This window comes from Nicotiana attenuata, unplaced genomic scaffold (genome assembly GCF_001879085.1).
Source record: "Nicotiana attenuata strain UT unplaced genomic scaffold, NIATTr2, whole genome shotgun sequence".
In the NCBI taxonomy this organism is placed as follows: Eukaryota; Viridiplantae; Streptophyta; class Magnoliopsida; order Solanales; family Solanaceae; genus Nicotiana; species Nicotiana attenuata.
The window spans coordinates 71024-84056 of record NW_017671831.1 but is presented as its reverse complement, the minus strand read 5'-3'; the positions used below and the strand labels follow the sequence as shown (position 1 = coordinate 84056).

Sequence of the window (13033 nt, the reverse complement as noted above, 5' to 3'; positions counted from 1 at the left end):
GCATATAAGCAAATAAAAGGCTCAGACAGACCTCCTTTAAACCAAAGAAACACATAGTTTAGCATGTCTTGCACGTACTATTTTATGGTCTAATTAAAATTTAATGAGGTGTTGGCAGACTGATTTATTACATAATTCATATAAGAAGCCCGAATCAGGCCTGCCTGCTGGTTGTAGCTAATAGCATATGATCCATAGTGATCCTCTCCCACTTCCACTCTGGAATATCCATCTGCTGAAGCAAGCCACCCGGTCTCTGATACTCATATTTCACCTGCTGTCAATTGAGACACCGAGCTACAAATCCCACGATGTCTTTCTTCATTCTCCTCCACCAATAATGCTGCTTCAAATCCGGGTACATCTTCGAGGCGCCCGGATGAATAGAATATCGCGAGCTTTGGGACTCCTCCGGAATTAACTCCCGAAGCCCATCCACATTGGGCACACATATCCGGCCCAGCATCCTCAATACCCCCATCATCACCAATGGTCACATCTCTGGCATCATTATGCTGAACTCTAGCCTTAAGGATAAGAAAATGTGGATCATCATACTAGCGCTATCAAATGCGATCATATAAGGATGACCGAGAAACCACACAAGCCAATACCCGACTGGGCTCTGAAATATCCAACCTCACGAACCGATTGGCCATGGCCTGAACATCAACTGCAAGAGGCCTCTCCCCAACTGGAATATATTCCAAACTCCCCATACTCACTGCCTTTCGGCTCAAATCATCAGCCACCACATTGGCCTTCCCCAGATGGTACAATATAGTAATATTATAATCCTTAAGCAACTCCAACCATCTCTGCTGCCTCAAATTAAAATCCTTCTGCTTGAACAAGTGCTGGAGGCTACGATGATCAGTAAACACCTCACAAGACACACCATACAAGTAATGCCTCCAAATCTTCAGCGCATGCATAATGGCAGCCAACTCCAAATCATGAACGGGGTATTTCTTCTCATGGGGCTTCAACCGACGAGAAGCATAAGCAATAACTCTACCCTCCTGCATCAATACACAACCAATACCAACTCTCGAATCATCACAATACACGGTATATGAACCTGAAGCTGATGGCAAAACTAACACTGGAGCTGTGATCAAGGCTATCTTGAGCTTCTGAAAGCTCTCCTCACACTCATCCGACCATACAAATGAAGCACCCTTCTAAGTCTACTTGGTCAAGGGCGATGCGATAGATGAGAATCCCTGAACAAACCGACGATAATATACCGCCAAACCAAGAAAGCTGTGAATCTCCGTGGCTGAGGACGGTCTGGGTGAACTCTGAACCGCCTCTATCTTCTTCGGATCAACCTAAATGTCCTCGCTAGACACCACGTGCCCCAAGAAAGCCACTGAACTGAGCGAAAACTCACACTTGGAGAATATTGCATAAAGCTTCTCCTCCCTCAACCTCTATAACACAACTCTCAAATGCTCTGCCTGTTCCTCCTGACTACGCGAATACACCAGAATATCATCAATGAAGACTATGACAAACGAGTCAAGATAAGGCCGGAACACGCTATTCATCAAATGCATGAACGCTGCTAGGGCATTGGTCATCCCAAAAGACATCACCCAGAACTCATAATGCCAATATCGGGTCCTGAAAGCTGTCATAAGAATATCCGAGTCCCTGATCTTCAACTGGTGATAACCTGACCGGAGATCAATCTTGGCGAACAGTCTCGCTCCCTTAAGCTGGTCGAATAAATCATCAATGCGAGGAAAAGGATACTTGTTCTTAACTGTTACTTTGTTCAATTGCCTATAATCAATGCATATCCTCATAGTGTCATCCTTCTTCTTCATAAATAGAACCAGCGCACCCCATAGCAACACACTAAGCCGAATGAACCCCTTATCCAAGAGTTCCTAAAGCTGCTCCTTTAACTCTTTCAACTCCGTTGGTGCCATACGATACAGCGGAATAGAAATGGATTAGTGCCCGACACCAGATCAATACCAAAATCAATATCCCTGTCCAGTGGAATGCCCGACAGGTCTGCAGGAAACATATCGGGAAAATCCCTCTCAACTGGAATAGAATCAATAGTGGGAGTCTCTACACCGACATCCCTCACAAAGGCTAGATACGACAGACAACCCTTCCCAACCATATGTTGGGCCTTCAAGAATGAGATCACTCTACTGGGAACATAATCAGTCAAACCTCGCCACTCAATCCGTGGCACACCCGGTATAGCCAATTTGATTGTCTTAGCATGACAGTCTAGAATAGAACGACACAGAAATAGCCAATCCATGCCTAAAATGACATCGAAATCCACCATACATAATAATTAAAGATCCACTCGGGTCTCCAGACCCCCAATAGTCACCACACACGACCGGTACACACGGTCTACAATAACAGTATCGCCCACCAGATAGATACATGAACAGGTGAAGCAAGAGACTCACGGGGCGTACCAAATAACGAGCAAAATATGATGAAACATAAGAAAAGGTGGAACCGGAATCAAATAATACAGAGACATCTCTGTGGCAGACTGAAACAATACCTGTAATAACAGCATCAGAAGCAATAGCTTCGGGTCTAGCTAGAAGTACATAGAAACGGGCCTGACCTCCACCTGATCGACCTCCCCCTCTAGGGCGACCCCTAGCTGACTTACCTCCACCCCTAGCTGGCTGGGCGGGTGGTGGTGAAGTAACTGGCGCTGAAGCCGATGGCTGACTCCTCTGCTGAGCTGAACCCACAAGATGACAAGGACATTGCCTCCACATATGACCCATCTGTCCACACTCATAACAACTTCTAGGTGCTGGAGAAGGGGACTGAATGGAACCCCTAGCACCCGAATGACTAGATGATGCACCTGGCATGGAAGAGCCCTGAACTGATGGAGCACTGGACGAACTCTGAGCTGGAAGAGCACTAAGTGATAACTGGCCCTGATGAGAACTGTGAGAACCATGACCCAATAACGCCCCACAGTAATCTGGGCGAGCTCACTGAGCATGCCTGAATGGACGGCCTCTGCCGTGTTGAAACTGACCTCTCGATGGAGCACCACTATAGCTACCAGATCCTCAAGGCCTCTTGGCCTCCCTCTCCTCTCACTCCTAGCGACGAACAGACTCAATCTCACAAGAAATGTCTATAACCTCCTCAAAGGTAGCACCAGTCACCCTCTCACTGGTCATGAGAATACGAAGCTGATAAGTGAGGCTTCTCTATCTGTCGGAACCAACCAAATCGCATGAAGAGCTAACTCAGAGAACCTCATCTCATACTGCATCACATTCATCTCTCCCTGACGCAACCAGTCAAACTACCTGCACAGCTCCTCTCTGCGAGACTGCGGCACATACTTCTCCAAGAAGCGAACGGAGAACTGCTACCAGGTAAGGGGTGCTGCACCAACAGGCCTACGCCTCTCAAAAGCCTCCCACCAAGTGAAGGCAGCTCTAGAAAACTGATAAGTAGTGAAAGTGACCCTGCTGGTCTCCAGAATACCCGATGTACGAAGAATCCTCCAACACTTATCCAAGAAACCCTGGGCATCCTCGCCCTCTGCACCACTGAAAGTCAGAGGCTGAAGTCTACCAAACCTCTCCAACCTACGTTGCTCATCCTCTGGCATGGCAGGAACTACATAGTCCTGAGTAGCTACAACCGGTTGGGCCGGATGTGCCCCCGACGTCTGAAGTCCCTGCATGACCTGCTCAGGTGTGCGAGCGGCGGGAGTCTGATTGCCTCCCCCGTCCTGAGAAGTAGTTGTGGCTGTAGTGGCTGAGACCGCCTGAGCTAGGCCAGTGCAAATCGATATAATCTGAACCAAGGCCTCCTAATGACCCAAAATCACAATAGGAACAGCTGGTGCCTGAGCTGGTATTGCTGGAGCGTCCATAACTGGGACCTGATCCTGAACTAGGGCGACTGGTGGAGCTGCAGGTGCTGCCCGAGCTACTGTGCAGGCCACACCCCTGCCTCTACCACGACCACGACCGCGTCTTCAGCCTCTAGTGGCCACAGTTGGTGGTACTGGTGGTCGTCCACCCTGACCGGTAGCGCGTGTCCTCACTATCTGTGAGAGAATAGAATAACAGAAGTTTAGTACTCGGATCAACAAATTCACACGACAAGAATTTCAAGAATATGAGGTTTCTCCTAAAGGTTTTGTAGCCTCCCGAGGATAAATGTAGATGTCTCCATACCGATCCGCGAGACTCTACTGAACCTGCTATGACTCGTGAGACCTATGTAACCTAGGCTCTGATACCAACATATCACGACCCTAAACCCGGACCCGGTCGTGATGGCGCCTCTCGCGAAGACAAAGCCAGCCCACACACTCCCATTTCAATTTTAAGCAATTTAAAATAATAAGAATTAAGTCTTAAACATCATAATAATAATCCCAAAATGATAAGTAGTGAACATTACAGTTTGCGGAAATAAAACCCAACACAACCCGATACCGGGGTATCACCAGTCATGAGCATCTATCAATATACTACAACTCCGATGTCTGTCGTGAGCTCTCAACTCTCGCTAGCAGGATCGGCAACGCCTGAATCTGCACACGGGGTGTAGGGAGTAAAGTGAGTACTCCAGCTCAGTGAGTAATAATCATAAATAAAGACATAGAGCAAGAAATCACGTAAGGCACATTATAGGCTATAAGGAAGCAGTAAAAGCCAGTAAAAAAAGTAAATTAGTGAAGATATGTAAAATCATTTTAGTTCAGTTTAAACTTCATAAAATGCCTTTTTTACAATTAAGCAAGTAAATTGACAGGCAATTAGGAAAGATAAACACATAAAGGATCGCCCCTCAGGCACAGTGTCAAAAAATCCGCCCCTCGGGCAATATCTCAGAAACAATACCAGCCCCTCGGGCTATATCTCACATCACAATGGGTACCCGCACTCGCTGGGGGTGTGCAGACTCTTGGAGGGGCCCCTTACGGCCCAAGCGCAATATCAAGCCATCTCGTGGCATCATCACTAGGCTCTCGACCTCATATCAACAAGCCACCTCGTGGCGTACGAATCTCAGGCCCTCGGCCTCATAATCATAATCAGGTGTTTCCACACAACATAGGCCCTCGGCCTTACTCGGTCAGAATCTCACAAGCCACTCGGGCAACAGTAAAACATGGTGCTCAGCCCAAAATATCATTTAAAATATCATTGAAGTGTTAAAGCAGAGTAAACATGACTGAGTTATGAAAAACAATAGAGTCTAGCATTAATGAGTTTAATTATAAAGTCAAAACAGTGAGGAAATATCAACAAAAATCCATTAAGGGTTCAGATAGTTGGCACGAGGCCCAAACATGGCATTCATCCAAAACATGATGGTAGCAAATAGTTTTTAGTCAAATACGCGGTAAAAGAGTCATTCGGGACGGACTAAGTCACAATCACCAACAGTGCACGACCCCACGCTCGTCATCTAGTGTGTGCGTCACCTCAATATAGCACAACGATGTGCAATCCGGGGTTTCATACCCTCAGGACATCATTTACAATCATTACTCACCTCTACCAAATCCAAATCTCTAGCTCGCGATGCCTTTGCCCCTCGAATCGGCCTCCGGATGCTCCAAATCTAACCAAAATCAGTGCAAAACCATCAAAATATGCTAAGGGAACAAAGCCCACTCGAAATAAATCAAATTACAACACAAATCCTGAAATTGGCCAAACCCGACCCCCGGGCCCACGTCTCAGATTCCGATTAAATATACATTGATGGACTCCTTATCACTCGCCGAGTTCATTCATACCAAAAGCATCAAAATCCAACCACAAACGACCCCTCAAATCCCAATTTCTAGGTCTCTAATTTCAAGCCCAAGTTCTTTAATTTTAGGCCTAATTTCCATGATTAATTAGGTGGAATTCACATTAGAATCGAGTATTAAGTCCATGAATCTTACCTCCAAGTGTTTCCCCTTGAATCCCTCATTAATCCTCTTCAAAAAGCTCCAAAATCGCTCAAAAATGGTGGAAATAAACCCCGAAATCGCGGACAAGACGACTATTTAAACATTCTGCCCAGGCCTCAATTACTTCTACGTGAATGCGGTCAACGCCTCGCGTTCGCAAAGCACAATCCAACTTTATTAAAAATCCTCTTACGCGAACGCGACATGCCCATCGCGAACGGGATGGTTCCTCAGACTAACTCTTCGCAAACGCACTCCCTTTCTTGCGAACGCGATGAACAATTCGACCTCAAACATAACTGACCAATTTCCCCTATGCAAACGTGACTCCACCTCGCGAACGCGATGAATCACCTCCCAGCCCCTTCGCGAACGCGGAGCCTTCCTCACGATCACAAAGGCTAAAAATCTCAGCCTCCTCAACTAACCCTTCACGAACGCGAGGACCTACTCGCGAACGCGAAGGTCAAATTCTCTGCAACATTTCACCAGTTTTTCTGCAATTTTCAACATCATGAGATGGTCCGATTGACCACCCGAAACTCACCCGAGGCACCCAGGACCAAACATGCTAACATATCCCATAACATCATTCAAACTTATTCCAACCTCTGGAACGCTCAAAACAACATCAAAACACCAAATTTGCATCGGATTCAAGCCTAAGAATTCCAAAATCTTCTAAATTACGCTTTTGATCAAAAATCCAACCAAATCACGTCCGAATGACCTAAAATTTTTCACACACATCCCAAATGACACAACGGAACTACTGCAACTCTTGGAATTCCATTCTGACCCTTATATCAAAACCTCACCTATCAACTGGAAAATGCCAAAAACTCAATTTCGCCAATTCATGCCTAAATCAACTCCGGACCTCCAAAATACATTCCGATCACGCTCCTATGTCCCAAATCACCTCCCGAAGCTATCCGAACCATCAGAAATCACATCCGAGCCCTCTAACATATAAGTCAACATCCAGTTGGCTTTTCCAACTTAAGCTTCCTCAAAAGAGACTAAGTGTCTCAAACCTTACCAAATCCTTTCCGAACCCGAGCCAACCAACCTGATGAGATATAGAACCAATAGACAAAGCAATAAGAAGCAGAAATGGGAGAACCGGAGCGGCAACTCATGATGACTGGCCGGGTCATCACACTCAGCTAGATGTTTTCTGAAGTGAATATGATCCAGGCTAGTGAAGGCACTAGTCATGTCGATATGCAACTAATTGGCCCAGACACCAAGCTCAACAACTGGGAAGCAACTCCTCTCCCCACAAAGAAGGAGTCTTGGTGGTTTGCTTTTGCAGGTTATTTTTTGTATTTTGGGTTACTTTCAGGGTTGTAATCCAAACATCTCAGTATGATTGTTTTGTTTTGATGTTAACCCTTCTATCCTTTCAAATTCAATGAAATGCAGTTCAGTTTCATATTAAGTTTTGTATATTTTCCTTTTCCTAATTCCGGTCATTTTGTTTCCATTTTAGTTTTTTTAATGCCGGATTTAATAACATGACATGCATGCTGAATTCACGCCCAGATCTTAAAAAGCTATCTAATTTCGAAATAATGCATCAAGAGGTTGAGTATGATGAAGATAAGTTTGTTGAGGAAATAAAAAGAGAGTTGGAACAATTTGAAAACAAGCCTAAGCCCAACCTCAATGAAACTGATCCAATTAATATTGGAAGTCATAAAGAAGTTAGAGAAACGAAGATAAGCATTCACACTGAACAAAAAACCAGAGATGCCTTGATTCAATTTTTATTTGAATACAGAGATGTATTTTCTTGGTCATAGGATGATATGCCGGGTTTAAGTGTTGATCTAGTAGTTCATAAGCTTCCTACGTATCCTGATTTTCCACCGGTCCAACGAAAGCAACGAAAATTTAAAACAGATATGAGTGACAAAATTAAAGAGGAAATAATGAAGCAACTAAGCGCCAATGTGGTTAGAGATGTCTGATACTCCGTTTGGGTGGAAAATATTGTGCATGTGACAAAGAAAGATGGAAAAACTTGAGTCTGTGTTGACTACAAGGACCTGAACAAAGCATGTCCAAAGGATAATTTTTCTTTACCAAACATCCACATTCTTGTAGATGATTGCGCAAAGCATGAGATACAATCATTTGTGGATTGCTATGCTAGGTACCACCAAATTTTAATGGATGATGACTATGTAGAAAAGACCACTTTCACCACTCCATGGGGTACTTATTGTTACAGGGTCATGCCATTCGGTTTAAAGAATGCAGGGGCAACTTACATGAGGGTCATGACAATTATTTTTCATGACATGATCCACCAAGAGATTGAAGTATATGTCGATGATATTATCATAAAATCAAAGACACAGGCTGATCACGTGCGCGGTTTGAAAAAGTTCTTCCAACAATTTCGAAGGTATGACCTTAAGCTTAATCCAGTCGAGTGTGCATTTGGGGTTCCATCTGGGAAACTCCTCGGTTTTACAGTCAGCCGGAGAGGCATCGAATTGGATCCATCTAAGATAAAGTCCATTCAAGATCTTCCACCCCCGAAGAACAAAAAGAAAGTCATAAGTTTGCTCGAGAGGTTGAACTACATCAGTAGGTTCATTGCTCAGCTCACAACCACGTGCGAGCCTATCATTAAGTTGCTGAAAAGGGATGTTTCTATCAAGTGGACGGACGATTTCCAAAATGCTTTGACATGATCAAAGATTATCTGTCAAAACCCCCTGTAATGGTCCCTCCTGAACCTGGTAGACCTTTGTTTTTATATCTATCAGTGATGGATAATTCATTTGGATGCGTTCTGGGGTACCATGATGCAACAGGCAAAAAGGAACAGGCAATCTATTATTTGAGTAAGAAGTTCACCACTAATGAGTTTAAGTACACCTTTTAGAAAGGGCGTGTTGTGCCTTGACTTGGGTTGCTCAGAAGCTGAGGCATTATCTTTTGGCCTATACTACTTACCTCATATCTAGAATGGATCCTTTGAAGTACATCTTCCAAAAGCCAATGCCCACTGGCAGGCTCGCAAAATGGCAAATTTTGCTCACAGGGTTCGACATCGTCTATGTCACTCGCACCGCAATGAAAGCACAGGCTTTGGCAGATCATTTGGTAGAGAATCCAGTTGATGATGAGTGCAAGCCACTTAGCACATACTTCCCAGATGAAGAACTCAACTCAATTGAGGAAGTAGTTTCAGACGACAGCTATGTATGGAAAATTTTGTTTTGATTGGGCTGTCAATATCAAAGGAGTTGGGATCGGGGCAATCCTCATCCCACGTATCGAACAACATTACCCCGCAACGGCCCGACTTCGGTTCTTCTGTACCAATAATACAGCAGAATACAAAGCTTGTATAATGGGTCTGAAAATGGCCATCGATCTAGATGTGCATGAACTTTTGTTCCATATAAACAATGTGTGCAAGACTTGAGCAAAAGATTCAAATCCATCGAGTTTAGGTACATTCCTAGGTTTCATAATGAGCTAGCCGATGTCTTGGATACTTTAGCCTCAATGCTCGCTTATCCAGGCAACACTCATATTGATCCACTAGAAATCCAAGTTTGGAATCAACATGGTTACTGCAATACAATTGAGATAGAACCAGATTGTGAAGCATGGTATCATGACATAAAACGATTCTTGAAAATAAGAGAATACTTGGAGCATGCCAAAGGAGATCAAAAAAGAACTATAAGGCGGCTCACCGATGGTTTTTTCCTAAATGGGGAAATTTTGTACAAAAGAACCCTAGATTTAAACTCATTGAGATGTATAGATTAAACATAAGCTGCACGGATCATGAGTGAAGTGCATTCAGGGGTATGCGGACCTCACATGAATGGATATGTTTTGGCGAAGAAGATTCTACGGGCAGGGTATTATTGGCTTACTATGGATCGAGATTGCTTTAGTTTTGTTCGCAAGTGTCACCAATGCCAGATTCATGGTGACCTAATTCACTCGCCTCCTTCGGAATTGCATCCCATGTCCTCTGCTTAGCCTTTCGTTGCTTGGGAATGGATGTTATTAGGCCAATTGAGCTAAAGGCTTCAAATGGGCATAGATTCATTTTTGTTGCAATTGATTACTTCACCAAGTGGGTGGAGGCCATCACTTTCAAATCAGTCACCAAGAAAGCAGTGGTAGACTTTGTTCATTCCAACATCATATGTCGCTTGAGTATCCCAAAGACTATTATCACTGACAATGCAACCAATCTAAATAGTCATTTGATGAAGGAGGTACGCGAGCAATTTCAAATTATACATCGCCATTCTACCCCTTACCGGCCAAAAGCCAATAGAGCCGTTGAAGCGGCGAACAAGAACATCAAGAAGATTCTTAGGAAGATGATCCAAGGTCCCAGACAATGGCATAAGAAGTTGCCTTTTGCTTTTTTGGGATATCGCACAACTGCTCGCACATCTGTTGGCGCAACTCCTTATCTATTGGTATATGGAACAGAAGCTGTAATACCAGCTCAAGCCGAAATTCCCTCTCTTCGAATCATTGTGGAATCGGATATTGAAGATAGAAAATAGGTCAAGACCCGTTTGGAACAGCTAATGCTGATCGATGAAAAACGGGTAGCAACAGTGTGTTTCGGCCAGTTATACTAGCAAAGACTTGCACATGCTTATAATAAAAAAGTGCACCCAAGGCACTTTGAGGTAGGCCATCTCGTTTTGCAATGCATCCTTCCACACCAGGTAGAAGCTAAAGGAAAGTTCGCACCGAACTAGAAAGGACCCTACATCATCAAGAAAATGTTACCAAAAGGGGCCTTGCACTTGGTAGATGAAGAAGGACGGGTACCAGACATGACTATTAACGCAAATGCAGTCAAAAGATATTATGTTTGATATATACCCACTGCAGAACTTTCACGCATGATTTTCTCAGATCGAGATGACGAAGGCTATCATTTGCTCGTTATTCCAAATAGGTGTCACCCTTTTGTTAACCCTTTTGAGTCGTATTTGACTTCTTTGTTTTCCACTTTCTGGAACCTGTGTACTTGTAGAAGCAAAAAACAAAGTCAAACAACAAATCTTCTAAGTCATTCAACTACGACGATCTGATTTCGAAAGGATACGTAGGCAGCCTTACCCTGGGTTCAGTTCCATCAGATCAAAAATCCACATTCCTTATATTCCAAAACTGGGGCAGATGTTTGTTTTATTTTACGACTTTTCCTATAAAAACGGTTATAAAGGTTGTAATTCAGTTCAAGGTTCCTTTTTTCCTTTTCCTTATTAAGAGCTTTTTATCGATCTTTGAGAATGCTTGAAGTCCCCATGCCAAGAGCGGTGGGCAACCTTCATCATAAAGTATCTTAGTCAAAAAATAATGTGAGATTCTTATTGGTGAAAACCCGTATGGGCGCCATAAGGCAATGGTTAGTAGAGAAATGAGAGAGGCTAGTTAGCGAAAACGCGCAAAGGGCGCTACTAGCCGAATGAGGGTCTTCGATACTCTGGCATGAGCACAACCAAGACAATTTCAAGATGAACATTTGTGATGGATTTTGAGAATTAGACAACTCAGACGGATCAGGCGTCCAGTACAAAATGCATGTAATGATTCATTGAAGTTGGCACATACCTCCAGATAAGTCTCCCTATTACTTTCCCCGAAAGGAACACCTTTTTGTTCAAGCACGGTTCTTTTTCACTTTCAATTATTCTTCTGTTTTTACCCATAATTTTTCTTTGAGTCCCTTTCGATCTAATCTTGCATCAAAAGCGAAGTAAAGAAATGGCTGCAAAATTGGCTATAGTTTCCCCGTAATATCGAGCATAATTTGGGGCATATATGGCATTGATGAAGGCACGAATCCATCTGTGATCTTATTTGGTAAGGCGAACAAATTGTCTCAAAGAAACTGAAAAGGTCGCATAAGCGAGACCTGCTTCAAGAGAAAAGTTGATAATCACTACAGACACAAACTGGTACTGGGTGGAAGACAATTGAGTTTGATTTTAGAGGGAAAAATTGACTTGCCTTAGGGACAAGTTTTAGCAGTACCATGGATATCTGAGTATGAAACAGTCAGGGACAACATCAAAAAAAGAGGTCTGCAGAATGCATACAGAGTATCCGAGCACCTCGATACCACACTGATAGAATCTTTTCTTCAATAGCGGAGTGGTCTTGAGTTCAAACTACAAGAGGGCATCAAGGCCACAAACTGACCACCACTTTGGAAACTCACAAATGTTTCTTTGTTTGAAGCAGGAACAAAGTAGTGTAGAATGGTGATTCTCAAACGGCAAATGTCACCAAACGTAAGCTCCTTAAAATATCCATTTTCTTTTATTTTCAAGACGCATCACTATTGTTCACTCCTCTGTTTTACGTAGCTTAACTCAGGAAGAACCTCTTCGCCTAGGGGGATCCAGCTCATATTGTCGGGTAGAAGTACTTTTCGCTCATGTTGTTTTCACAACATAACTCAGGTAGAACCATTTCGCCTAGGGGGAGCCAGCTCATAGTTCCGGGTAGAAGTACTCTTCGCTCAAGTTGTTTTATGTAGCTTAACTCAGGTAGAACCTTTTAGCCTAGGGAGATCCATCTCATTGTTCTGAGTAGAAGTACTCTTCGCTCAGGATGTTTATGAAGCTTAACTAAGGTAGAACATTTCCACCTAGAGGGATTCAATGCTTTATCAATAATACAGGGTGCCAACCCCTGGTTCCATTTCCCTCCAGTAATATAGGGTATCAACCCCTGGTTACATTCCTTCCAGTAATACATGGTACCAACCCCTGGTTAAATTTCATTCCAGTAGTGCAGGGTACCAAACCCTGGTTACAGTTTTTCTCAGTAATACAGGGTGCCAACCCCTGGTTACATTTCTTCCTAGTGATACAGGGCGCCAACTCCTAGTTACATTCCTTTCTAGAGATACAGGGTACAAACCCTTGATTACATTCCCTTCGAGTAATACAAGGTATCAACCCCTAGCTATATTCCTTCCAGTAATATAGGATACCAACCCCTAGTTACATCTCTTTCCAGTAGAACAGGGTACCAACCCCTGGTTATAGTTTTTCTCAATAATAC

The 13033-nt window shown here is 43.6% G+C and overlaps 1 protein-coding gene across 1 annotated transcript; it reads left to right on the top strand.

The window, feature by feature from the left end:
* Positions 1-8651: 8651 nt before the first annotated feature.
* LOC109210450 (uncharacterized protein K02A2.6-like) lies at positions 8652-10509 on the top strand. The gene is made up of 2 exons (XM_019373869.1): positions 8652-8792; positions 10066-10509. Exons 1-2 carry the CDS (start codon positions 8652-8654, stop codon positions 10507-10509), a joined length of 585 nt encoding a protein of 194 aa, XP_019229414.1.
* The last annotated feature ends 2524 nt before the right edge of the window (positions 10510-13033 follow it).